Source organism: Pungitius pungitius, chromosome 8 (genome assembly GCF_949316345.1).
Source record: "Pungitius pungitius chromosome 8, fPunPun2.1, whole genome shotgun sequence".
Taxonomy (NCBI): domain Eukaryota; kingdom Metazoa; phylum Chordata; class Actinopteri; order Perciformes; family Gasterosteidae; genus Pungitius; species Pungitius pungitius.
The window spans coordinates 4,171,658-4,198,747 of record NC_084907.1 but is presented as its reverse complement, the minus strand read 5'-3'; the positions used below and the strand labels follow the sequence as shown (position 1 = coordinate 4,198,747).

The 27,090-nt window shown below is 45.7% G+C and overlaps 2 protein-coding genes across 2 annotated transcripts in view; one reads left to right on the top strand and one right to left on the bottom strand.

Moving 5' to 3' along the window:
• grm7 (glutamate metabotropic receptor 7) overlaps positions 1-25,753 on the top strand; it is a 104,439-nt gene extending 78,686 nt beyond the window's left edge. The window contains exons 8-10 of the mRNA XM_037490593.2: positions 4,856-5,791; positions 20,898-21,144; positions 24,364-25,753. Of these exons, the coding sequence (XP_037346490.2) occupies positions 4,856-5,791; positions 20,898-21,144; positions 24,364-24,413 (1,233 nt within the window). The 3' untranslated portion in view covers positions 24,414-25,753. The remainder of the gene's footprint in view (positions 1-4,855; positions 5,792-20,897; positions 21,145-24,363) is intronic.
• On the bottom strand, positions 8,816-11,145 carry LOC119229836 (nuclear factor 7, brain-like). Its single transcript, XM_037490594.2, has 2 exons — positions 10,986-11,145; positions 8,816-10,914 (listed from the first exon to the last, which is right to left on the bottom strand). Exon 2 carries the CDS (start codon positions 10,895-10,897, stop codon positions 9,515-9,517), a length of 1,383 nt encoding a protein of 460 aa, XP_037346491.2. The 5' UTR covers positions 10,898-10,914; positions 10,986-11,145; the 3' UTR covers positions 8,816-9,514.
• Positions 25,754-27,090: the final 1,337 nt, after the last annotated feature.

Here is a 27,090-nt window from a genome sequence, read left to right as displayed (position 1 = left end):
GTAACTCATTATTTTTCTTAATTACATTTGGGCAAAGATTTGACTTTTATGTTGAAGGGACTCCATTGTCCTTTATGCTTTATTTGTGTATATTTTCTCTCTCAATTAAAAGGGCTCAAATGAATCAGCTCCAGTTTTTAATCTCCCATTGATCAAATAAATATCACTGGATTACTTTGATCATTCTGAAGGCAAGTTCTGCATCATTTCCCTTCTTTACACTCTGGAGCATTCACACTCTTTAGGAGATAGTGATGGTTTCCAGTAGGAGAGTACACACATACAGTATACTAGAAGTCGTTATCCTGATATAACGCATTGTTTTTTTTTGGGCCATTATAAAGATTCAACGATTGAAAACACATATTTTAAGGAAACAGTGTCTCGCTAATGCTGCTGCAGTAGAAACTACCTTTAAACTGGTTCTTCAGCTCTGTTCCACAAATCTGCTGCTGCTGGCCTGTCGAAGGTCGGGCTCGGGCCTGAGCCTCATTAGGGGTAATGAGATCTGACCTCCATCTCAGCGAGGGCGATCCCTCGCGGCCCCTCCAGCTGTTTGATGAGTCAGACGCAGATGACGCTTAAAAAAAAAAAGAAGAAAGAAAGAAACGGGTCCGGGGTCGTTGCTCTGAAAGCTCTTCTTTAGAGGGGAGGCATGAAGCTCTTGGAAACTGAGCCCAAAGTATTGATTTACTGACCTCCATTACGAAGGAGACCGTCCCCCTCACCTGTGCGTCCCCTGACCCGTCTGCCTCTGTCCTTACCTGCCCGTCTTTCTGCGTCGTATGAAGTTTGATCTGCATTTTTCACGTCCATGGAGCTCCTTTAGCCCCCCCCCCCCCCCCCCCCAGTCCCCCAGCCTCTGTCTCTTCTGCAGCTGATACGAAGCCTACTTAAGGGTTCGTACAAACGTCTCACTGTGCACAAAAGAGTCCCAGCTGACGAAGCTGGACGATGAGACTCTACGATTAAGGTCAGCGAAGCCTTGTCTGAAGATGGAGTCTGGTTGGTCTTGTTGGGTTTCGCCCTGTTGATCAACACTGCGCCCCGTGAATACAGATTCTCATTAATATGGAATGAACAAACAAGAGAAGCATTCGTTCCGGCGGTGAATTAAGCGGCTTGTTTGCCGGCGTCTGTTTTCGGTAATACGCTCTCACTTTTGATCTATTTAATATCGCGCCTGGAGTTTGCCTTGCCAGCTGAAAGCAATATAATTATTCTAAATGTTCCCTCCCAACTGTAACTTTTCTTTGAAGAAGAGTTAGAAGTGTGTTTTATTCAGATTAATGCAACACCCAACTGTAAGAACAAAGGCAGTCAATTTCTTACCTGTGGTGTAAAAAAAAAGAAGCCTGCGCTTCCCTCCCCATTAAAGTACACAACGTTTTCATCATTTCCTTTTAAGTAGCGCTGAGTCGTCCGAGGCGGCGGCGTTTAGCGGTTTGAATAATGACAAAGAGAAAGTGAGGTGCGAGGATGAGGATTCAGGCTCAGGTGAAGTGAACAACCTCTTCCTGGTTATACGGCCATCTTTTACGAAACTGAGCCGACTTGTTTCCTCTGAAGACGTCCGTTAATTCTTCTAAAAAGACCCGGAGCATGAAAGGGGGAGCACGGCACCATGAAACCCTGACAACGATATTTGACATCCTGAGGCATTTCAGCCAAAGAGGGGAAGACAAAACAAGAACTGCAGCATGTGTGGATTAAAGGAAAGGTGACAGAACGGCAGGAAACGAAAAGGAGCCGAGTGGAAGCCATGTTTTTTAAAAGCAGTTGTGTCGGTAACGTGAAGAAGCAGCAGTCTTATTGTCTTTTTATCATTATTCAGTCGGCACACACACACGCACGCACGCACACACACACACACCCACCCACTGCTAATTGAGCATCTTGAATGTTTGACAGGTAACGGAACAAGTGAATTCTGCAAGGCAGGAAATCGGTTCCCTACTCTTTTTTTTTTTTCCACTCTCTGAAAGTTTTGGTCGCCATGGCGACACTGGCGACCGGCTATATAGTCCAGAGCCTGTTTTGGTTCCCTCAGGCTTTGCCGCTAATCTGCTAATAGTGTACATTCCAGCCATTGTGTGTGTGTGAGGCCTCTCCGGCAGCCGCAGGGGAATTTATTTCCCCTTTTCCGTCCAGTTGATCATTTTAATCGTGACTAGCAGTCGGCACGGTGACGACACTGGCATCGCATCCACGGTGCGAAGAAGCCAGACCGTGTGTGGTGGAGCGAGACGCCTGATCGTTGTGAAATGAAAAAATGCCCGGTGACAATGTGGGCGGGATCAGAAGAGGTGACCAACAGGAAGCAGCCCTGACTCACAATCTGGTGGATTTTCTCTCTTCATCACAAACTTCCGCTTCGACTCATGGATGAACTGATTAGAATTTGGCCAAAGGTCAAGGGTGCCCTGACCTCACAAAGTGGACGTACCCGGTGACATCCCCCATTAGTTTCGAGCCAATCAGAGTTGAGTAACTTGAGTCCAGCATCTTGTATCCAGCTGTGAGACTTCGGAAATATTATTTGCAGTTTTAGATTTTCAACAAGGTGAATAAAGTTTCTTTCTTGCTTTGAACATATTATGTTAGACTGAGTTGTTCACCATGTTTGAATTAGTATTATTATTATGATCCCCGCTGTTGTGTTGCTAACGTGACGCAGCAGGATGGAGACGCAGAGCAGGAGGCGCCAGACGGATCCTATGTGGTATCCATGGTGACAGCGAGGCGATGGTTTCTTTATTAACTCGCCCCCCAAAGGCCAGACAAGGTACTGCTGGGTCGAGGAGGAGGAGGAGGGAAGATTTCTGTTATTGTTGATTTCACGAGCTCCTGCAGCACAATAAGAAGAGACGGGAGGAAGAGGATCCTCACATTGAGAGACGAAGAGTCTCCGTCCAGCAGCTGCGACTTTCGCTCTGGCCTCGGAGACGTCTCGCCTCACTTTGGGAAGGGAGGAAGATCAGAGGACTGTTGGAGTTTGCCTTTTTTTGTTGTTGCGGTGCTAAAGTCGTCTCCACGGCCAAATGCACGCCGCCAGCTGATTGGCTGCTCGCTTTGCGCTGGCGTTTTCTTGTCCCCGACCGTCCCTCTCTCTCAGCTGGGCTTTTCTAGGAGCACACCAGAGGGTCTGGGCAAAGTCTGGTTGGTGTTGGTGTTGGTGGTGCCGATCGCATCCAGTGAACCAAACACCGCTTCACATCGGCATAATCCGGGCCTTTCCCCAGTGCTGTGTAACTGATCGGCTCCGGGGTCCCAGAGGCCTGCAGCTGTCTGCCAAGAGAATCAATATCAATACACAATAACATGTTTCTTGGCCACCGTCTCTCTCTGGAGCTCCCCCAAAAGGTCTGAGTCTCAAGAAGGAGCTGTTGGGAGGACACAAGCCCATTTCATGATTTTAACATTTTTAGCTCCGTTCAAATTAGTTTAGTTTTACATTTGTCTAATATACATTATACACACTAAATCCTTTCAAATGGAGTATCAGCAATAATGTCATGATTCCTGTTAAGGCTTAGTGGAGTTTATTTGCATCTGTAATAAGTTTAAAGTATGAACTTTACTCACAAGGGGGCCTTTTTTTTTGGTCAATTATCGACCAATCACGTTGTGCTTAACGGTCGAGTCCCAGATGAACAAAGGAAGTGAAACCAAGACGTATAGAATGTTTTTCTGCTTTCAACCTTCACAAAGGCCGGAGGGTTAGCAAGGTCACCGCGGGCGTTTTGCTGAGAAGAGCGATGGCCGAAGCTATTAAACAGTTCACCTCAAACAACAAGATCCTGATAGTTGGCCCTCTGTCTGCATCCATCCATTATTTCATTGATAAATGTATGCAACTACCAATATATTAATTAGTTCTGCAACTATATTAGATTTTCCTGTGGATTACTCGCCATGCGCTGATGAAATGAGACGCAGCCGATGTCACTGTAAAAGAGAAGCGTTGTTATGCTAACGTTAGCATGACTTATGGAAGCTAAACAAACACCAGGGAGAGGGAGGAGAGAGACTGGGGGGAGTGGGAGAGATGGATTGTGTTTGTATACTACTCTTATTTGCGGATTGAATAGATGTTCAAAGATCGCTCTACTAATCCACCGGCTTGTGTGGAACTAAAACACCCTCAGCTCTGGATAAGATGTCGACCCGGATTTCAGCGTCTCTATTGTTCAACAAATCACTCAGAAAGCGATTTACAATGAACTCCGTGTCTGGTCTTCCAATGTGGTTCCGTTCAAATTCGTTGTGCGTCTGAAACTTGAAGTATGGTTGCCGTGATAGAGGAGCAGGGCGGTCCCTGGTAACGGCTAATTAAACGGCACTTGGCTGCGAAGCTGCGTGAAAATAGCAGAAAACAGAGAAGTCCTCCATGATCCAGGTGGAATTCATCCATATTGATGTTGTACTAATCGAGTGTTCATTACTCATTAGAAGCAGTCAAGCTGTCAAATCAATGAGACCTTTGGTAGAGTTACGATCCGGAGCCAGAGCAAAGCCCTTGTTTGAAGTCAGCCGCTACACAGCGCGAGATAAAAGTCTTGGCTATCAATCTGAGACTGAGGCACCCTGAGAGTCGATATCTTACAATGTCATTACATAAAAGTGGCTCCTCAGCAAGGGGAGTTTTTTCAGTGTACGGGATGTACTCACACACCAATTTCTGTTCTGGATCATCTCTTTCCCCTTAACTTTCAAGGTAAAGAAAATTGCCTTTTTTGACAAAGTTGACAATTTAGAGTTTCAGGGGGAAAGACAACGATCTTTTTTTTTTCTTTCGTATTCCTAACAAGGCGCTGTGGTTCAGCAAAGATCTTCTCTCTCTCTCTCTCTGCAGATGGAGGACATGCAGTGGCCTCGAGGGGAGCAGGACATTCCCAGCTCGGTGTGCAGCCTTCCCTGTAGAAGCGGCGAGAGGAAGAAGGTGGTGAAAGGCATGCCGTGCTGCTGGCACTGCGAGCCCTGCGACGGCTACCAGTACCAGCACGACGAGTTCACCTGCAAGCTGTGCTCCTACAACCGGAGGCCCAACGCCAACCGCACGGCGTGCCAGCCCATCCCCATCGTCAAGCTGGAGTGGCACTCGGCCTGGGCGGTGATCCCGGTCTTCCTGGCGATGCTGGGGATCATCGCCACCATCTTCGTGGTGGCCACGTTCGTTCGGCACAACGACACGCCCATCGTGCGGGCGTCCGGCCGCGAGCTGAGCTACGTGCTCCTGACCGGGATATTTCTGTGCTACATCATCACGTTCCTCATGATCGCCAAGCCGGACGTGGGCGTGTGCTCGTTCCGGCGGATTTTCCTGGGCCTGGGCATGTGCATCAGCTACGCCGCCCTCCTCACCAAGACCAACCGCATCTACCGCATCTTCGAGCAGGGCAAGAAGTCGGTGACGGCGCCGCGGCTCATCAGCCCCACCTCGCAGCTGGCCATCACCTCCAGCCTCATCTCGGCCCAGCTGCTGGGGGTCTTCGTCTGGTTCATCGTGGATCCGCCCAACACCGTCATAGACTACGACGAGCAGAAGACCTTCAACCCGCGCCTCGCCCGGGGGGTGTTGAAGTGCGACATCACGGATCTGCAGATCATCTGCTCGTTGGGCTACAGCATCTTATTGATGGTGACGTGTACTGTTTACGCGATAAAGACCCGCGGCGTGCCGGAGAATTTTAACGAGGCCAAGCCCATCGGGTTCACCATGTACACCACCTGCATCGTGTGGTTGGCTTTTATACCCATCTTCTTTGGCACGGCGCAGTCTGCAGAAAAGGTAGGAACCGGTGGAGGAGTGGTTGATGGCTGGGTGGTTTCGGTACAACGCGACTCGGGCCCCTTTTGCTGTGTGAAAATCAGCTTTTGTCACATATTCTCAAAGCTGCGCTACTGTTATTTGTGGAGGGTTTAGTCCTTTTGAATTTGCTTTTTTTCCTTTAGTTCCCTATTTCACGCTTTACTCCGTTTATATACTTATTTTTGTCCTTAAAATAAAGTAAGTTGTTCTTTGCCTCCAACGAGTAGAGAGTCAGATTCCTCCAAAAGATTTATACAGTGAAAGGCTTTCTACCTGCGTATTTTCTCTCCTAGTGAATAAGTCAGTTAAATGTGAAACCACATTTTTAATGTGATAACTGTTAAAAAAATAAGAAAATCTGCAGGGATCCATCAAGTCAAAATAGCAAAAGAACTTGTGGAGCAATTCTTCTGGAAGTATTCTTACTTAAGTTTTTATGAGTTTCTTTATCAGCCACATAGAATTAATATAATCTCACATCCCTGCTTCCCTCAGTTTAAAAACAGGAGAATCAAGCCCTCACCAACAAATCACAATTTATCAAAAGTCCATGTGAGGCGGAGGGTTACTGCATCATTCATAATGGTTGCCTTTCACTGTGGTGCCCATTTCATCAGCCTAAAGGCTTCCAGACGAGCTCGATCTGCCTCCACCAAATAATCTCATCCCCATCTGAGCAGAGAGCTGAAGGCTTTGTCATGAGACCCAATGATCCACATGTTGCAGTGGCGTGACACAGATGTGTTCTTGTGTATGAATCCAGATGGAATGAATTGGTTGGTGAAATAATGAATATAGCAGGAGCAACATTATTCTTATTGTCTTATTCTTATTGTTTTTACTGCCCCCAGATCAGTTTTTTCTCTCATTGGCTGCTCCGTCCTAATGAAGAAGTTACAGAGCGTAGATTTAATAAAAGGAAACAGATGCAATCCCCACGGGAATGACTTTTTAAAAAAACAACTACATTTTGTGAAAAGTGCAGTCTGCCGTACATTTGATTTAAAACTGAATAAAATGTATAAATAAGTTTTTGTCCCTACGTATAGGTTTACTAAACAACGTTTATCATCTTTGTAGTTTATTTGATCAGGAAGAAACTACAAATAGTGTTTGGGACAGCGGTTCATCCAAGGCGCCAGTTTGGTTCCTTTTGTCAGGATCACTTGTTAGTTTAGTCCACAGCTAGTGGCTCTAAAAGAGCAGAATCTACCCTCCTCCCTCCTCCCTGTACTGCTCGCTGCTGTCTTCGCACTCCTTTGCACTAGTGGATTGGAAGCAGTTCACTTTGACTTTGCCACCACAAGTGGAGGCGGAGCTTATAAGTAAAATGAGATACTTTTAAGTGACCAGAAATGTTACAATTAAGTTTCAGATTTACAGCGCCGTGTGAACGCCACTCGTTTCCAAGTCAAAAGTCCTGAGAGACCTGTCAATCAGCGTGTAGCCCCGCCCTAAAGAACCCACTGCTTTATAGTCTTTTTCCTAAATAAACATCATGCTGTATTGAAGAAGGCTTGAAACTAGAGAGACACGGGTTGTGAAAGAGGACGGACTCACGTACATGGATGTGCAGACTGAGAGTGATGCTGCGTCGTGAGCATGAACGTCGAGAGAGGGGCTTCATTTATTTACTCGCATCACATTAAAAATGAACCGCAACAAAGCCCAGGAAGGAAAGGAAAGTTGAAAAGAAGAACGCATTGTTAGAACTGTAATGACTGTAATCAGCGTTCCCGGGTGGGCGGTGAAGGTGCCGTGTGAGGTGAAAGGTGCCTGCAGCTGGTGTAAAAACACAAAGTGAGATATCACGTTACTTGTTTTAATGTTTCCTGCCCGTCAAGAATAAACAGTCAAAAGTTCAGTTAGAAATACAAAAAGATGCTGCATAGCTTACAATCATCGTTTTGTTGATTAGTCATTTAGAAACTGAACTCAGATCTTTGAGATCCAAAAGTCTAAAAAAAATGAACAATTGTGTACTTTGTGTGATAATCACAAGCAATCAGGACTATTGTTCCTGTTGTATCAGGCTGAAGAAGTGATTTCAGGCAGATGTTGGATGAATGAAGATGAGAATTTTGGGGCTTTGAATCAGCGAGACTTTCAGTCTGTCTCCAAGGGGTTTGGGGTCGGAATCGAAAGGAGAGGCGAGTCTTCGTCCTCGGTGTTCCTGAGGTTAAAGGATCACCTTGAGGAACAGCTGTAACCTTCTTTTCTACTTGTCTGACAAAGGCCTGAGGTGGATGTGGTGGAACCTGAAAACACTCTTGACATCGTGGGGAAGTCATGGTTGTGTTGAGGGAAGGTTTTACCTGTTGAAAGAGAACATCCAGCGGGCTTTATGAAGCTGGAGAAGGTTGATTACCTGTCCCTCTGTACATCTGGAGGTGTTGGTTTTTTGTACCTTTTACCTGATTCTGCTTGTGCTCTTGGCGAAGAGCATCGTCCGATGAATTCAGGGGTTTCTTCATGGTGGTCTGAAGGTTGCATATTTACTCTTCACGGACCACCTGGTTCTGCTGTCTTCATGAGACCGTGGTTTGCAGGAAGGACTGGGCCAGTTGGAAGGGCTGAGATGTGAGTGGGAAGCCTCACTGCTCCAACTGAAGGCCACTGCGAGGTCCACATGCTAGAGAGTCTGTTCTTGAAGCTCTTGATTCAGAGCAGCTGAAATACATTTTCTTTGGCGGGGTGTCTGGACCCGCCTTTAGGGTTAATGAGCTCATAGCATCTCGCTCGCTGAGTCCTGCTGCTCCTTCTCATTTAAAGGAATCAATGAGGTGTTCTGTTAACGGCTCCTGTTGATGTTCATCAAGTATAACTAGCAAGTCTGCCCAAATATTCAGAGTGAAAAACATCTGATCACTAAAAACGCATTGACAGATATTCATATGAGTTCATTAATCCCCCCCCCCTATAAATATAGATAGAAACAACTCCATATTTACACTCCGACTGGATGATAAATACATGTTAAAAAGCACATGAAGAGAGGATTTTCTTTTATTTGGCGTCATTTACGTCTTTACATTTCATTCTAATCAGCCACATTGAAATGTGAGTGAAAGCCTTCATTCAGACACGTTTTAGATTACAACAACAATATGCATCCTGCTATCGACTCCACAACGAAGTGCAATAAAAAAAGAGCCTGTAAATGACACACACAGACCAAAGTCCATGAAAGGAAACTCAAATGCGACCTCGACCTGTTGGACCACCAACCTAAAAGATAATAGTAATAAACCTACTTATCAACAATAAATATGAATAAGAGTATGCAGGACAAGGAAGAAGGTTACGTTCAAGATAAGAGTCACACTCATTTCTATGAGGAGCCGTTTAGGACTGCGAGCCGCTCACTAGTGTGTGTACATGAAACCTCACTAGCATACGGAAGGCTAGTGAGATGCTCTGATGTTCACTAGTGAGATGTATGTGTATATACGAATGCACCTGTGTTTCTCATGTACGTGTGTACATGAGTGTGTATAAAGTTTGTGAGGATGTGTAAGTGTCTCAATGGTCCTTAAATGGCCCCTCATACATTTAAGAGCTGAGTGTACAATCAACGCTCAAAACTAGTCAGACGAATACTTGTTGAAGATGTAATCATCTCTAGATTGTAAAAACACAGAAAGACAGGTTCTACGTTTTAAAGAGGTTAAAACCGATATTCTTTCTTTTCAAAATAAGGAATCATTTCTGTTTTATCACACTGATCTTTAGAGGTGAGATCTTCACTTGATCTCCTGTGTAAATGTATGGAAACATCCTCTCAGTGAAGGTGTGTGTGAAGGTGTGTATGTGTGTGTTAGTATCCAAATTAGAGAAACACAGCTTCCCTCCGTTCCAGTCCAGATGCACTCTGATCCTCTGAAGCTTCTTCTCCACATTGAGAAATGTGACTGGACCTGATAGTAACCGTGCTGAGTATATATCGTTAAAGAACCCTATTCTCACTAATCCAGACAGTAAGTTTCCCTTCCTCTGGGCAGACTCTGCTGACACACCTACATACCAGCGTCTACTGTCTCCTACTTCAACATCCCAGCTGTGAGTCCCTGAGTTAAATCCCTCAGAGCCCAGAACAGTGCTGTATTTTTTAAACCTCTCTGGATTATCAGGAAGCTTCTGTCTCTCTCCTCCTCTCACACTGGTCAGATCTTCAGACAGGATGAGGATTGGATGAGCAGAGTTTGGGTCCAGAACCACAGGAGTGTAGGAGACCATGTCCTTCATCTTGTTCCAGATGTTGAAGGTCAGGTTGCCCAGGTGTTTGGCCTGGTCTATCAGAGCTCCTGATGGCAGCTGGTGGTCCTCCAGCAGGGGGCGCTGCTGGACTCTTTCCACTGCAGCCTTGTAGTGGTTCAGGAAGGAGACGTCTTCAGCTCTCAGCTGCTCCTCTGTGGCTCTGATGGTGTCTAAAAGAGCTGCTATCTCTCTGCTCAGAGCCTCCATCTTCTCCTCCATCATCTGAGTCTTCTGCTCCTCTTCCTCCCTCAGAGCTGAGATCCTGGCCTCCTCTTCCTCCTCCAGAAACTGGTGAAGCTTCTTAAACTGATCCTGAATCAGCCTCTCTGTGTCTCGGGCCTGGACCTTCATGTGTTCTGCCGTTTGATCAGACTTAACTTTAACTTGTACAAGGACCTTTAACTTCTCCTTTAAGGCCTCCAGAGGTTCCTGAAGGTTCTTCTTGTGTTCTTCAGTAGCTTCATTGATGGGTCTGAATCTGTGGTCGGTGTGTTTCTCTGAATCTCTGCAGACGACACACACTGGCTCCAGATGGTCCAGACAGAAGAGTTTGAGCTTCTCAGAGTGCAGACTGCAGAGCTTCTCTGAAGCTCTCTGGTCTTTCTCTACTATGAAGGACTCACACAGGTTCTTTAACGCCAGGTTTAATGGTGGTTCTTCCCTTGAAGATCTTCTCCTACAAGCTGGACATTCCCGAGCTTGATTCTCTCTCCACCAGCTCTTCAGACAGACTTTACAGACGCTGTGGCTACATGACAGAACAACAGGATCCTTGAAGACATCCTGACAGACAGGACAGCAGAGATCCTCCTCTGATCTCGAAGCCATGTGGTCTCAGAGTAAAGCTGAGGAAACAGAAAGTACATCAGACATGTTTCCCTTCTCTACTAACTTCACTGTTTCTACTCAAACTCACCTTCAGTGTGTGGAGTGTTCAGTGTCGTAGTTTCCCTCGTTTCTCTCCTGCAGATGAACCCAATCAGAGAGAGTTTGGTCTGAAGGTGAATCTGATCGTCTCTCTTTCAGTCTGTGTGTCTCTGTAGTGAGGGAGAATCTCAAACTGTGTCATTCCTTCATTCCAAAGTTCAAAGGAACACCTACCACACCTCTAAAAGTCACTTATTAACAGGCAGTTTTATCTACTGGACTTGGCAATCAAAGGATCACAAAAGGTCAGCCTCCACATGTGCTTTATTGTATGTTAGACAAGTGGAGCGCAGCTGAAAGGCATACTGACTGATTGTCTCCCCCTCATAAACAGTGAGCGGGACTTGAAGAGGGGGGAGGCTGGATCAGACGCTCGGGGGCGAGGCTGAACGAGCAACCAGGCAGCGAAGAGAAACTTGTCTGTTGCTATCTCGCCCAGTGTGTCCATGTGTCCTTAAAGAGAGAACCCAGCGGAGCAAAGCGTCATCTCTGCTACAGGGAGCTACAGGTTTAAAACTTTAGAAAGTATTATAATAAACAATACATGCTGCAGGAACATAATAGATATAATGCATCATCAGAGTGTGTGTGTTTGAACAGTAGATATGTGTTTTGGCAGGTGTAGAGGAGGCAAGGGTTTCAGTGTGTGTGTGTGTGCGCGCAGCAGCAGAGGCTTGACGTCAGCAGCCAGCTAGCAGCTGAGTGGGAAGGTGACATCCTGGCCTTTGCTGCTTGTCATTACGCACCTGGTCCAAGACGAGCCGGTTACAAATGAGCGAGGAGAAGGACGCCTTGCACACACACACACACACACACACACACACACACACACACACACACACACTGAGAGTATACAGGCGGACACACACTGAAGTGCATGACTTACACATGCAAACACACACAGTGGCACACGCCGAGGCAATCAAAGGCTCACAAAAAGTCGTCCTCCACATGCGCTTTATTGTACGTTAGACAAGGGGCTCCTGCATTCTTCAACGGCACCTTGCCATAAAAAATTATTAAATAATGCAGAGGGATTAGCCGACCCCCCCCTCGCTTAACAGGGCCCATTCTCATTGTGTGTGTGTGTGTGTGTGTGTGTGTGTGTGTGTGTGTGTGTGTGTGTGTGTGTGTGTGTGTGTGTGTGTGTGTGTGTGTGTGTGTGTGTCCAGATAAACAAAGTATATTCTACAAAGAGGACTTTGTTTTGCAGCATTAGCTTGATTTCAGTATTTTCATCAAAATATTAAAAAAAACAATAGCAGAACCTTTTTATTTAGGAATCTTTTCAAAAAGCCCAAAGACAAAAGAAGACACTGAGAGAAATAGTTTAAAACACACATCACGGGGAATAATTGATCATTTATACCACAGTTGAAAAGACTGTTCACAGCCCCGCCCCCCTGTCAGATCGACGTTACCATGGAGTCCACACTGTCAGTCACTGCTCTACCTGATTAAATGAGATGTCTAGATGAGGTAAAGGGATGCACACGGGAGGAGGAGGATTTGCAATGCTAAAAGGATTTCTTCAGTGTGCATTTTATGGCATCCGGTGTTTGTGCCTGTATCCTTCCCCCCTCCCTCACCTGTCACCACTTCCTAAGTATGGACTCCTCCTCTTTCATGTCTTCTTCACTCATCTCCTCAAAGTAAAGCCATCATCACTGCGCTCCCTTTACCGTGCCTTTCCTTTAGTGGGCATGACGATTGCTGCTCCGCTCCTTCTTGTTAAGGAATGTCCTAGAAGTAGAGAGGGGGAAAAATAACACGTAGCTTAGCATGTAGCTTAGCATGTAGCTTAGCATGTAGCTTAGCACGTGATAAGAATTAGACTCTAGTTTGTGCTGCCAAGAAATTGTTTCTTACTTTTACCTTTATATATTCATTAAATAGACAGTTAACGTTAAACTGAAACAAGAGAACACAACCAAAAACGGAATACAACTAAATACCATGACTGAATACAGACTTTGTGTATTTGGTTGTATATTTTTCTTTTTTCTTTGATGTCAGTATCTCTTTTTAATGATTTTCTTAACTTGCACTCTTTTGATTATTTCAGGGTCACCGTTAAGTTGCACTGGACACTGAAAACCACCCACTCACACACACACACACACACACACACATATGACCTCACGCACATAGGCACACACACACTCACACTTGTAAGTGGTGCAGCTGCTGCCTATGATCAGAGCTTGTTTTTAATATTATTGCAACGCAAGGAACATGACCTCTTGTTTGTGGCCCAGCTGTGCAGCAGCCTCACATAAATCAAGTTATTCATCTCTGCAGTCTCTGGAGTTCTGGGCAGTGCATGTGCACGTGCATCTGTGCACGTGCACGTGATGCTGCGGCTCAAAGTGTCCAGCAGCATTTATTCATTTGGAGGGAACATGGAGATGAGCAGCAGGGCTGTTTAAGTGGACCAGTGAAGCAGTGGAAGTTCTCTCTCCTCCTCCATCTCATGCTGTGAATTCACCTTTTTGTCGCCGGGCAGTTCTTCAGCAGGGAGATTTTAAAAAGAATCTTCCCTGTGATGTAAATTGCGTTAATGACGAGTTGGTTTTTGTGAGAATTAAATCGGTGGAAATAAATCATTAAGAGATGAATTCCACAGTAAAATGTAGCGCTATGAATTCCCTCTCGAGAGGAGAATTGAGTCTGAATTCACTCTGTGCTCATCAGATGGTGTTTATGGTGTCCTGAAGGAAAATTAAGAAAATGAATAAAACAAGAATGGTTTTCTTTTTATTGGAAGATGAAACTTTTTTAATAATACCTTTCAGAGAAACACGCTCAAAGTTTTTGATTGAATTTACTTTTGTGATGTTTGAACCGGTTTCCTACTGCAAATATAACGCGACTTGTGATGCTTTTAAAAACACGCCGACCACGAAAACATTCGAGGTAGTTTAAGTGACTTTTTTCGGGGACAATTAAGCAAACATTGCATCTATATCCAGAAAAAAGCCCTTATGATCTGGTAACAGTTTAGTTTGAATTGTTTAAAGTGCTCTGTGTCTATGAAGTCAGGGATTGAGATCTGGCGGATTCATTTTCAGAAGCTTTTAATGTTTAGCTTAGCTTAGCTTAGCTTAGCTTAGCTCAGCTAAGTTTAGCTCGGCTGGTGAGTGACACAAAAGGAATGTGAATGAAATGAACAATAGAAGTTCTACACCTTGTATTTATACTTCACTTTTTTGAATCATTCACTTAAATCTCAATTCAAATCTAGTCCCTCCTCCTCGTGTAGATTATGTTACGTTTGCCTGTGTTAATGCCTCCTCCTCCTCCTCCAGCCACCTCTCCTCCATCTCTCTCGACTTTCTCTGACATCCTTTTTTTTTCATTGTGAGCGACATTCTCGGACTTCGCCATCAATCTCCTGCTGCTGCCCGAGGCCCCTTAAGAAGCCTCCTCCCTCCTCCCTCCCCTCTCTCTCTGACTCCTCACCTTCCTGCTCCCCTTCATTCATCTTTTACACCTCCCTCTCACCTCAGCTGCCTTCGGACTCTCCATTCTGCTGCTGTCTCGTCCCACTTAACCCTTTCTCCCCCCACTTGTCTCTCCCTCCTTCCCTATCTGGGCTCTGTCCTCCCTCCTCCTCCTTCCTCATTCCCTCTTTTCTTCTCACTGTCACTCTCACCTTGGCTTTCTTTTCAACTCCTTCCCTCCAGTCACAAACTTTCTGTCAACTCTTCCACCATTTGTTATTTAACACGTGTGTGTGTGAGTGCTTGTGTGTTTATGTGTCCTCAATTGCGCCAGTAAACCGATTCATATTTTGGGGGCCGTTGTGTGCCATCGTACGCCGTGAACAACCAATCAACCACATTGATAAGTGGACTCTGGAGGAGTGACGCCATTTTCCTCTCGGTCACGGTTACGACTGGATTCCCTCCGAAGCTGCGTTTCCGTGAGGAATCCTCGTGATGAGTTCAGGAGGACGCTCTCTCTCCTCCCCCACATCCACTCTTCGGTGGGGGGGGAGGTTACATAATGTGTGTGCTGAGCTCGGCTGTTTTGTGGGCTCCATTTAAAGCTCTTTACACTTTCACCAGACAGTGTCTCGCGGTGTAATAGCTCACATCATCATAAACTACTTCTGCAGCTCTTTTTATGACCTCGTTCTCAAAGGTAGCCGAGCGTCTGAAGGATGTTTTAATACCTTCGCCGCCCTCGACTTGATACACTCTTTACGTTTTATAGGGGCGGAGGAGGGTAACGGCGTGAAAGAGTAGCGTTAGCGGCTAAATACCAATGCTGAATATTCTAAGCGGCTGCAATAAATCTAATCAAAGGAACCGACAGGTGGCGGGCCGCGTCACGACACATGTTGATTACACTCGATTAATCCTCAATCAGCCAGGGGCCACGCAGGGCGCCCCCCGGGGGGGCTGCACTGGGACAACCGGCTCCTTCGGCGAGGAACCTCTGCCCCCCTCGCTTGTACTTCAGGGACCTGGCAGGCCCCGGGCCACTTACTCCCCACCGGGGCCCCACGGGCCAATCGGGGGCTCCAGGCAGACGCCGTCATGGCGGCCAGTTGGAGGAATGAAAGGCGTGGATTCTCCGCTTGGGTCCTAACAGATGGATTCACTTTTATTTATTTCCATAAAGCGGCGCTCATTGCTCCTCGTGTTCATCTCTTCATGGAGTGAGGCATCGTACCAGAGCAGGGGAGTTTTTCCCCAGCAGGGAAATGTGTTGTTGCATCAGCACAAAAGTACAAATAACAATGATAATAGTAATTAAAAGAAGAACCTTTTATTTATATAGCACCTTTTATAACATGAATGCATCTTCATAGAAGAAAAGTATCATTTACAAAGGCAATAAAAAAAGACAGAGATGAATGAAAATCCAAAAAGCGTCATTTAAATTCCTTCAAAACGCTGATAATTTGTAATTTTTTCTTTCATTTTGTAAATCCTTCTACTCAGTCAGCTAAACCTTTACAAAATAAAACTACACAATACATATATAACAAATACAAAACATGAACACAATTACATTTGCATCAACTCATAATTTCTGTCTTTCCTCAATAATAGATTCTGATAAATTGCATGCTACGTATCTTTTAATCTGAATTACAATATTCCGCGAGGTCTGTGACCTGCTCATACATTTGTACGCATGAATATTAAAAGCTTCATCTGCCGCCGGAACAGGACTGCGTGTATGTAGGTCAGTGAACACAGGTTCCTTCATGTAGACTCAGTCACGTTAGCACGCAGAGCTCCGGCCAGCAGACCAATCCACTGAGCTATGAAAATGTAATGGAATCAGGCTTCATGCAAAGCCTCCTCTGCAGCTCCAATCTCCTAATGGTGATTCAGGCCTTCACTCAAATTACAGAAACGGTTTATTTAGAGCAGCAACGCCGACATGAGATGAACAACTGCAGCGCATAATCCTCATTATCGGTTCTTACAAAGGGAACGAGGCAGCGGAGAACATGCATGGGCAAAAACTTCTGAAAGTGAAGACACACGAGAATAGAACATAAGGACGTGGAGTGAACATGAACTCACTGCCTGTACTGACAGGAAAAAAACTGCTTCTTGAAAGTGAATCCAAAGTTTCTTCAAACTCTCATTCTCTCCAGCGACCAGCAGGGGGCGACTATGAGAAAATGACTACTTCGCTCTCGATTTATTCCTTCAGTAAACATTATAAACATGAGTATGGTCTCAATCTCTAGTTTCAGGTCTTCAATACAGCATTTAGTAAATTATGGCCGTTTTAGAGTCAAACAGACGGTAGGGCAGGGGATGCTTTGGGGCGGGGCTAAACGCTGATTGACAGGTCTCTCCGTTAGTGGGCTTTTGTCTTGGAAGTGAGGGCCGTTCACAGGGAGCTGTTAGTCCCTGAAAGGTGTCTGGTCACTTTATAAGTTTCATTTAATTTATAATAAGCTGCGCCTCCACTTCTCGTTGCAATCGATGAAGACGATGACGAGCAATGAGGGGCGTTACTACGTCCACATCCCATTCGCAGGTCTAACTATCTTCAATGATTTTGAATAATGAGATTAATGTTTTTGACATTTTCACACTTTCCAGTCTTTTCGCTGGTCAATGAGATGTTTGTTCCATATTCAGAAATCCTAAGTGGACTCATCGCTGTGTGACATCGTTCTGTTGAATCGTTGTTGTTACTGTAGTTTGCCTCCATATGGGGCCAAATAAAGTGCTTTTATGGAAATGACACGGTGTCTCTGCGATGAGGTCCCGTCATGACATCTCGACCCGGTGGAATTACAGCTATATATATTTATGTATACATTTTGATTACTAGAATTATCTCATTTTAACAGCCTCTAGCACTAGAAGAAGGTTGTGTAGCTGCTGATCTTTCCCAGCATGCCGAGTGTCTTCTTCTCCTCCCACATCCAACGGTTTCTGTCACAGAGTCCTAATGAGTTCTCCCCCCTTCCCCGCCCCCCGCTAAGAGATACCGGGGAAATGTAATTAACGGACTCCGTTTGCGCCCCCCTTCCCCCTCCCCCGTGTGCTGGGACGCTCCAAACCAAACGATTAGACGAGGTGTGAAGACGCCTGATAATGCGATGAGATGTTGGACACATCTGGGAGCTGATGACACCTTTTGGAACCACCTCGTTGCTCTTTGATTTAGCTTAAATGATTTTTTTTTTTTTTAAATTGTGTCCATAACAACAGCATGTCCACAGAGAGCCGTCTGTCCACACAGACACTTGGGCTACATCAAATACTGATGAATCTCTAAAACAGAGACAGGTAGGAAGAGAGGCTCATAGACCCAGACGTGAGGACAGACGGATCTGAGGACTAAGTTGAAGGTGACTTTTAGTATCCATGTAAATTCAGTGGTTTCCATGACAATGATGACGATGCGTTGTCTTCGTTCCTCATGCAGTCCGTGTCTTAGTTTCTCCCCACACGTCCTCCATCCTATCGATGAGTCATCGCAGGACTTCCTCCAGCTGGACGGGCCATTAATAACCATTAGTTTGGGTTTCATCCTTGGACTTGATGTGAATCGACCCGACTGAGACGGCGTTGATCAGAGACGCCCCGTCTGAAGGAATCAGTGGAACGCACTGTGGACATATTAGGATAAGAGGACATGCTGGGATGGGAAACTACTGAGAATAGGAGACTAGAAATGTACCTGACACCTGGAAAATAACCAGAAGAGGCAGCTTTGGAATTTACAGGATGGACACATACCTTATATGGGCTGTCTTTAGAATGGACAGGATGGACACATACCTTATATGGGCTGTCTTCAGAATGTAAAGGATGGACACATACCTTATATGGGCTGTCTTTAGAATGGACAGGATGGACACATACCTTATATGGGCTGTCTTCAGAATGTAAAGGATGGACACATACCTTTATATGGGGTGTCTTTGGAATGGACAGGATGGACACATACCTTATATGGGCTGTCTTCAGAATGTAAAGGATGGACACATACCTTATATGGGCTGTCTTTAGAATGGACAGGATGGACACATACCTTATATGGGCTGTCTTTAGAATGGACAGGATGGACACATACCTTATATGGGCTGTCTTCAGAATGTAAAGGATGGACACATACCTTATATGGGCTGTCTTTAGAATGGACAGGATGGACACATACCTTATATGGGCTGTCTTCAGAATGTAAAGGATGGACACATACCTTTATATGGGGTGTCTTTGGAATGGACAGGATGGACACATACCTTATATGGGCTGTCTTCAGAATGTAAAGGATGGACACATACCTTATATGGGCTGTCTTTAGAATGGACAGGATGGACACATACCTTATATGGGCTGTCTTTAGAATGGACAGGATGGACACATACCTTATATGGGCTGTCTTCAGAATGTAAAGGATGGACACATACCTTTATATGGGGTGTCTTTGGAATGGACAGGATGGACACATACCTTATATGGGCTGTCTTCAGAATGTAAAGGATGGACACATACCTTTATATGGGGTGTCTTTGGAATGGACAGGATGGACACATACCTTATATGGGCTGTCTTCAGAATGTAAAGGATGGACACATACCTTTATATGGGGTGTCTTTGGAATGGACAGGATGGACACATACCTTATATGGGCTGTCTTCAGAATGTAAAGGATGGACACATACCTTTATATGGGGTGTCTTTGGAATGGACAGGATGGACACATACCTTATATGGGCTGTCTTTGGAATGGACAGGATGGGCACATACCTTATATGGGCTGTCTTTGGAATGGACAGGATGGACACATACATTATATGGGCTGTCTTTCATCCAGACATTCTGATGTGATTGAAAAGTTACATTCAGGGACGTTTTGGCGTCATAATGAAAAGATTTGATTTGCTTTGATTTAATTGAGGACGATTTTGTTTTTCACAACAATTTAAACCGAACTGAACCAAAGAGAGCGAGGAGAGTTCACCTGTACACGAGGGAGTACAAAGTGTTTATACGCGACAGTAAAAAGAAACACAAAAGACACTTTTAAATACAATTTATAAGAGAGTAATATCAAAAACAACCCAACAAGCAGAATGGTAAAACAGTGCAAAAGGAAGTACTTCACTAAATGTATATTTCACCACCAAAGATGTTTTTCAGCCTTGGATTTACTTCCAAGAAAACAGCACACGTTGTTTTAATCTGATGGTTGGTTTATTATGTTTTTAGATAACTGTCGGACCGGAGCAGCTCACCAGATAAATGACCCACTTAACCTCGCCGTGGTCCGGCGCTCAGCTTCATCTTCTCGTCTCGCCGCTCCATCGCCCGATAAAAAGAAAACAATCTGATTGTTTCTTGTTTTCCTCTCGGAGGGAAGGGCCGCCCTGATTAAAGGGGCTCCGGTTCACGTCTTTATCTTTGCTCACAACTCTAGTGACGCGTTGTGTACAAACACACAATTAATGTTTTTAAAAAAAAGATACAGACATATTGAATCAGGAGGGTTGTAGTGACGTGGTTTTCCTTCGTATCTGATGAGTCACCGAAGACTTAAAGCTTGTGTCTACGTACTTGCAGCCTTTGCTGATCTTTAGCGAAACTTTTGGGTAAATATAGTGAAATACAAAGTGAGTACGAAGCAGCTCGATATGTTTTGTATCACTGTATCGATTCTAGCAAACACTTTGTCAATCTGAATTGAGCTTTTGTTAAGCCCCGCCCCCAAAACGCGACACACGTGACGTGATGGTTCCCTTCTACTCTGTGATCCGTAGCTTTATCTTTTTAACCCTCGTGACACGCTGGATGAAACCCTCCCGTCGGATAACATTGATCCAAAGGGTGCAGTTAGTGACAGCGTGGGCTCCATGGTAACAGACAGTTACGCCCCCCCCCCCCCCGACCACCCAGCTGTGTTCCGTTGCTGTGGTTCATCCGTCGTGCCCCTCGGAGCCAGGTACTCTTGTGCAATGCAGGCGTCCTTATCGTATCTACCCAAACATCCCCTGAAGAGGGGCAGACATCGCACGCTTTGTTCCCGTCTCAATCCCAGTTTCTAAATGTCTCGCAGCGTCTCCGTGAGTCAGCTGCTTCTCGGTGTGTGTGCTGCTGCTGCAGGAACACACGGGGTGATGATAATGCAACAATCCATCATCCGCTCATGCGAACAGTCAGGAGTTCGGCTCACCAGCTGATCTCTGGTGTCATTACTGAACATGTGGTTAGTTCACACAAGTCTTTGTTTCTACCGTATTTATTTACATCATTTATCGCTGCATTTTAACAGAAAGCTCAAAAACGGGTAGGCGGGGGATGCTTTAGGGCGGGGCTACACGCTGATTGACAGGCCTCTTATTAGACCATAAAGCAGGGGACGCTTTAGGGCGGTGCTACATGCTGATTGACCCCCCCCTCTTCTCTTCCAGCTGTACATCCAAACCACCACGCTCACCATCTCCATGAACCTGAGTGCGTCCGTGGCCCTCGGGATGCTCTACATGCCCAAAGTCTACGTCATCCTCTTCCACCCGGAGCTCAACGTGCAGAAGAGGAAACGCTCCTTCAAGGCCGTCGCCACGGCCGCCACCATGTCGTCCCGCCTCTCCCACAAGGCCAGCGACCGGCCCAACGGCGAGGCCAAGACGGAGCTGTGCGAGACCGTCGACCCCAACAGTAAGTGGACGCCGCAGCGCCGGTCCCATCCGGGCTCTTTGTGGGGAGAAGGCTGAATGGAACGAGTACCGTTACGTATCGGGCTGTTAAATGAGCTGTAAAAGCCAGCGCGAATCAATGCAAAGGTAACACAGCGTGTCATTATCTTACTCGCCCAACCGAGTGTTTATTTCACATCCGTCTGGACCCATGTGGAAGAGTCGGGGGGGTGAGATTTAATTTAACTTTTCTCCCCGAACACCTGGACGGAAATGCTTTAAAGTAAATGCTGTTTTTCTGTGATTGATGCCCCTCTCATAAAGGCAAAAAGAAGGAAAGAGGGGTTTCAAATATATCTGTTTGGAAACAAATTAAGCAAACTTTTCTCTGTTGAGCTCCATTTCCTCTTGTAACGATTCGGCTGAATTTCAATTAGCCAAAAAAAGAGGATGCAAGAAACAGCATCTTCTTTTTCAGCATGAAACTTGCTGCTCTGAAGGAAATCAAAAAGGCAAAGAAAGAAATCGAGGGGAAAAAACGCTTCAATTTGAATGTTCGAGGAAGAAAAAGTGCACAAATGTAAATGACATAGCATGTGATCAAATTACAACTTCACAATGTGATTCCCTTTTGGGGCTCTCCAGAACGTCTCACCAAATAACGTTTTTCTCCCCCCCCCTGACAGGCTAATTTCATAATTTATCAGAGGTAAGAGCCAATTCATCTTCTGCTTTGCTGTCCTGACCCCTTGAATCCATTTCCTTCTGGAGGCTGTTTAGGAGACAGGGAAAGGGAAAAGGGGGGGGGGGGGGGGGGGGGGGTGTTAAGGGTACTTCCACAGCTCTTCATTGCATCTTTGAATTGACTCATAACTTTTAATAAGGAAGGGAGGGACAGAGATCTTGACAAGAGGAACCTCCAAAAAAGAATGATCGTGAAAAGGGAGAGAGAGGGGGGAGATGCTGTTAGCACTGTTAGCAATGTTAGCAATGTTAGCTGACTGTTAGCAATGTTAGCCGACTGTTAGCACTTAGCGATGCTCCGCACGTCAAGCCTTAAGACCCAAAAACTTTAATAAAGTAAAATGAGTGTCGCTAGTGAGGAGAAGTAAACATTGGATCTGTGTAGGCGAGGAGGAGGTGACACACAACACTAATGGTGTCGTCTGGTGCTGTTTAAGCTTGGACTCTTCTACATCTGGTTGTTCCCTACTGTTCTTCTGCTGTTTAGTGGCCTTTATTCTTATCATAATAATGCTCACGGGCTGCAAAGGGGGCAGATGAGATAAACCCAGTAATTCATGTTCCATTTCAGGGGGTTTTCCCGCACATTTTGCGCTGCATTTGAAAGGATTGTTCTAATCATCTTACTATTATTATTATTATTATAATTTTTATCAGCTTGTTGTTGTTTACAATTGGTGGAGGGGGGGGGGTCGCTGCCCAGAGTCGGGTAGAGGGCACACAGCCGTACCGGAGCCGCGTCGGACGTGACTCCCCGAAGACCCCAAGGCCATCTGCCCCCCCCACACCTCCCACCACACTGTAATCTCCCTCAGTCACGATGGCTTCGGCTCCTCTTTTCTCTGCACTCGTGGCCTTCTCTCCTTCTCATACCTCTCTGCTCCCACAGCTGATTGCCCCCCCCCCCTCTACCCCCCCCATCCATCCACCACAAAGGCTACTATCGCTCGCCCCTCTTCAAAGGCCAAATCCCTCTGATTCTGCTCTCACAAGGACTCTCCTGCCTTTCTCTAAAACACTGATTGCTGACACAACAAAGGCTTCCGTATATCTCTTAAAACTTCTATAGACCCGGCTGCTCTCGGAAACAATCCGTACAAGAGCCCCCCCACGCCTCCCCAGCACTGAAATCCCTCTGCTGCATTCATTGCTTTTGAGGATAAGCCTTTCTAACACACACACACACACACGTGTATAGCAGGATATGATCCAGATGTGATATGTCACCTGTGTGCTTGGGGGAAGTCGCTCCCCATTGACAAAGGGGCTTGTGTGGTAGAATAGATGTATTTCACTAAGTTAAGAAATAAGCTAAACGGTCTCGAATGTGGATGCGAAAGCAGAAAATACCACAAAACTTTATTCCTGCATCGTAGTTTGTAGCACATTTTACGTATTTATTCCCTGAGTTTGTCTGGTCTCGACCCGACGAGTTGTCATCAGACAGCTGTCTAGTTTTTTTTTACCTCGTTTCTGATTCAACGTCAGCAGTAAAAATGAGTGTGTGACCTTCTGAGGTCGTTGATGGAAGCATCAACGTTGCAGGGCGTGTGGCGGTTGGTTTGAACTTCTTTATGTACCTTCACACAGTTTAGTCCAGTGGTTCCACCAAGTCAGACCGTTTTTTAATATGCATTTCCTGCCATTTTCCTAATTTCATCTCCGGGACGTGATTGATGAAGGGCTTTCGTCACTGGGTGAACACCGATGGGCCGAGTGATGCCCAGTGGTGGGGAGGCGGGGGGGGTTGCATAGCTGCATATTCCTTAAGCAAATACATACCTGCTGGTTTTCATATCACCAGAGCCCCCGCTGTGGTATTTCAGAGATCAGGCAGTACATCAAAAAATAATAAACGCCTCAACAGAATGTTGAAAGAAAATGCCAGATCTCATGTAAGTGAAAACATCTCTGATGTTTGAGCTTTCTTTAGAACACGAGGTGAGTTTTGTCATCATCGTGCTGTGTTTCAAATAGATGAACCTGACCGAATAGGTTCTGTATTTCACCCAATAGTCCCTACTGATAACTGGTCTTATTTACTACTACTAATCCTTTAAATCTGTTTTTAATCTCAAAGCCTTCCAGCCAGTGGACTGTAATTAAATTCTAACAAGTGTTTCACCCCTTTAGACTCTAGATAAGAAAAAAAGCCCCTCGACTAAAGAGACACAGACGTTCACCTGTGCGGTTTCAAACATTCAGTATTTGGTGTGTTCCTTTTTCGCTTTGGCTGCAGATGCTTTTTGCATCTGAGTTATGACCTCTCCCCCCTGACGAATTACCTGCGCGCTGTACAACACCGAATTGCGAAAGAAAAATCGGAATCTCCTTTTTTTTTTTCCAAACCGCATTTCCCTCCCTTTGAGAGTTCATAGCTCTTCTTCTATCTTCAGTTATTTCATTTACATCGATGCACAGCTGTCACTCCACCTCCTTCACAACCTTAAATACCAGTTTTGTCCATGTGCCTCTCTTCTTTTTTCTTTTTTTCAAGGTCCGGCAGCAAAGAAGAAATTTGTGAGCTACAACGACCTCGTGATCTAACGGCGTCGGAGCGACGGACTGAAACCCGAGCGACAGTCGGAGATGTCTGGTCTCCGGCCCTGCTGAGTTAAAAAAAAACAGAAAGGCAGGAAAAAAAAAGAAGAAAGAAGCAGAGAAGTATGGGTTTTTGTTTTTTTTCCTTGTTGTTGTTTAGTTCTATGGTCTCATGTGCTTCATTGCCCACCAACAGACTTTGCGGAAGCGGAAGCAAAGCCTTGTGGGAGTTTTTTCTCCGGACTTTCGCTCGGTCAAAGAGACGCGAGGAACCTCGGAGACGCCTCCGGGGAAAAATACGCCGGGATGTTCGGACAGTTCGAAAATTTGAAATCCTCTTTTTTTCGAGATGACGGTTCCCGAGAAACCAACATGGCGGACGTTTTTGCAGCCTTGGGCGGGCGGGGGTGAGGGGGTGAGGGGGGGGTGCCCATGTTGATTGTCTCTCTGCCCATGATGTCAAACGAAGCCGCGGCGGCGGGCCCCGCCTCCTCTTGTCCTATAACCTACTTCCCAACTGCAAGTTTTCTGCCCTCCATGTGTGCGGCTCTTCATGGTCGACCCTTTTTTATTGATTTCCTTCTTCCTTTCAAGGCGATAATGGCTACAACGCTGCACAATGCGTCTCTGGTAAAAAGCCATCTCCTTTCGCCTGGATGCTTTCGGGGGGGGGGGGTTTTATGGAATCTGATTGTTGCCGCAAAGACGCAAAGAACTGACTCCGCCTTCGCTTGTCGGTTCAGTCGCACCGTGAGCGCTCATCGGGGAGCTCTGTTTACTCTATGATTTGTTTGTGTGTTTGTGGACACTCATCGGAGACGGCCACTCGCCGGGCCAGCGCCTCTCGGCCCGAGTAGAACCGGGGGAGTTTTGAGTGGGCGCGTTCGGGGTCGTAGGAATCGGGTGAGCCGAGTTATGAGAGCAGACCAGGGAATGCGTGGCTTCGTAGGTGTCGTACGTGTTGCCTTCCATCCCCCCGCCAACGCTCTCTGTACGATTGCTTCTTCTTCAGCTGAAATGTTTTCCGTCCCCTCCACGGTTCGTGTGTGTGTGTCTCTTTCCGCAAACGGCCACCTGACCTGCGGCTCCCAAAAAGACGCCTGCATGCGCGGTTGGTCTCCGCCCCGGCTCCCCTTTACCCCCCCCTCGGCGTCCGCCTGCTTGAGAAGAACCACTCAGACCCGGCTTTAGGGTGAGCAGCGCGGAGGTGAGGCACAAAGCCTGTGCTGTCCCCTTTGATCACGTGACCAACAGTTGTTGTTTTTAGATGACGAGCTCAAAGTCTTATCTGAGTTATGTGACGTGGTTTGAAAAAAATATATATATAAAAAAAAAAAATCCGGTTCCTCAGCGGACACGAAGCCACGAAAAAAAACAAAAAGAAAAAAGGTGTGAGGGGTGTTAAAGGCGTTTTCTGTTTGAACTGTTTGACTTGTTTGTGATCCCATGATGAAAGCATTCCCAACATGTGTGTCCCTTCTCCACCGGCACACACACACTTCTCCAGTACTGTGTAGGTGTGCGACGATGATGATGACGACGACGACCCTTAACTGTGTTGTAGTCGACCTCAAAAAGAAGCCTGATACAACTAAAAAGGTGTTGATGTTGAGGTTGTCAATGCATGCCTGATGTGTTCGATGTTGAATCCCAAAAAATGAGGAAAAAAAAAACAAAATCCGCTGAACACCGTCGATTCCACCTGTCTGCTCTGAATTGAGAGAGCTGAACAGAGCTGAATTGTACCGTTTCTTTATTTTCTGTTAGTTTCATTTTCCACTGAATCTTTCTCACTCAGCAGAAATATGGCTTGATCGGTTTGCTTACTTTCCTGGAGGCTTTGGGAAAATGGAGAATAAGATGATTATATATTTAAAAGAAACAAAATACTTGTGACAAAAGAACACAAAAAGGAAGCATGTATGTTTTCTACTGTTTGTACCAGTTATATCAATGTTGCCCTTGCTGCTTATGTGCCAATGTCGTGGGAGAGATTTTACATTTGGCCTCATGCAACTATTCCGTGGTGTTGTCCAAGAATGTATCAACATGAAATAAAAAAAAACCTTTTGGTTATTTTTTTATATATGTGTTCCCCCAAGGAAACGCAGTGTTGGTGCTTGTGTGTCTTACTCACTTTAATGAGCTTGAGAGATATTTTATTTATGCATCAGAACGATGAAACCCCCCCCCCCCCACACACACACACACACACACACACACACACACACACACACACACACACACACACCACCCCCCGGGTTGCTCTTTCCCTTTTCTTTGCTCAAATTAAGATTAAATGCGGTTACTTTTATGGAGCGCTGGAGAGACTGTTGGGAATTTAAAAAAATTAAATATTCTGCACCGCATGGGTGGATTTTGAGAAAATGAACCACTCGATCTTCATTCCTGAGAAGTTTTTTTTTTTTCATTGAATATCAATAAAAAAACAAAACGTAACGATCCTTAAGGCCCTTGGTGCTATTCTAACAAAGCCTCACCCCTCTGCCCCCAGACACTAATGACAGAGGAGATGGAAGATGCCATCTGTGGTTCAAGTGCTCCTAAAGTGAAAAACAAGACAAGCGACCTTTGAGCTGCAGACTGAAGTGCATTTGCCGTCTGACATGTGATCACAGCTTCAGCTAACTCAATTCTTTCTGGTGTTCCAACCTTTTGGCCA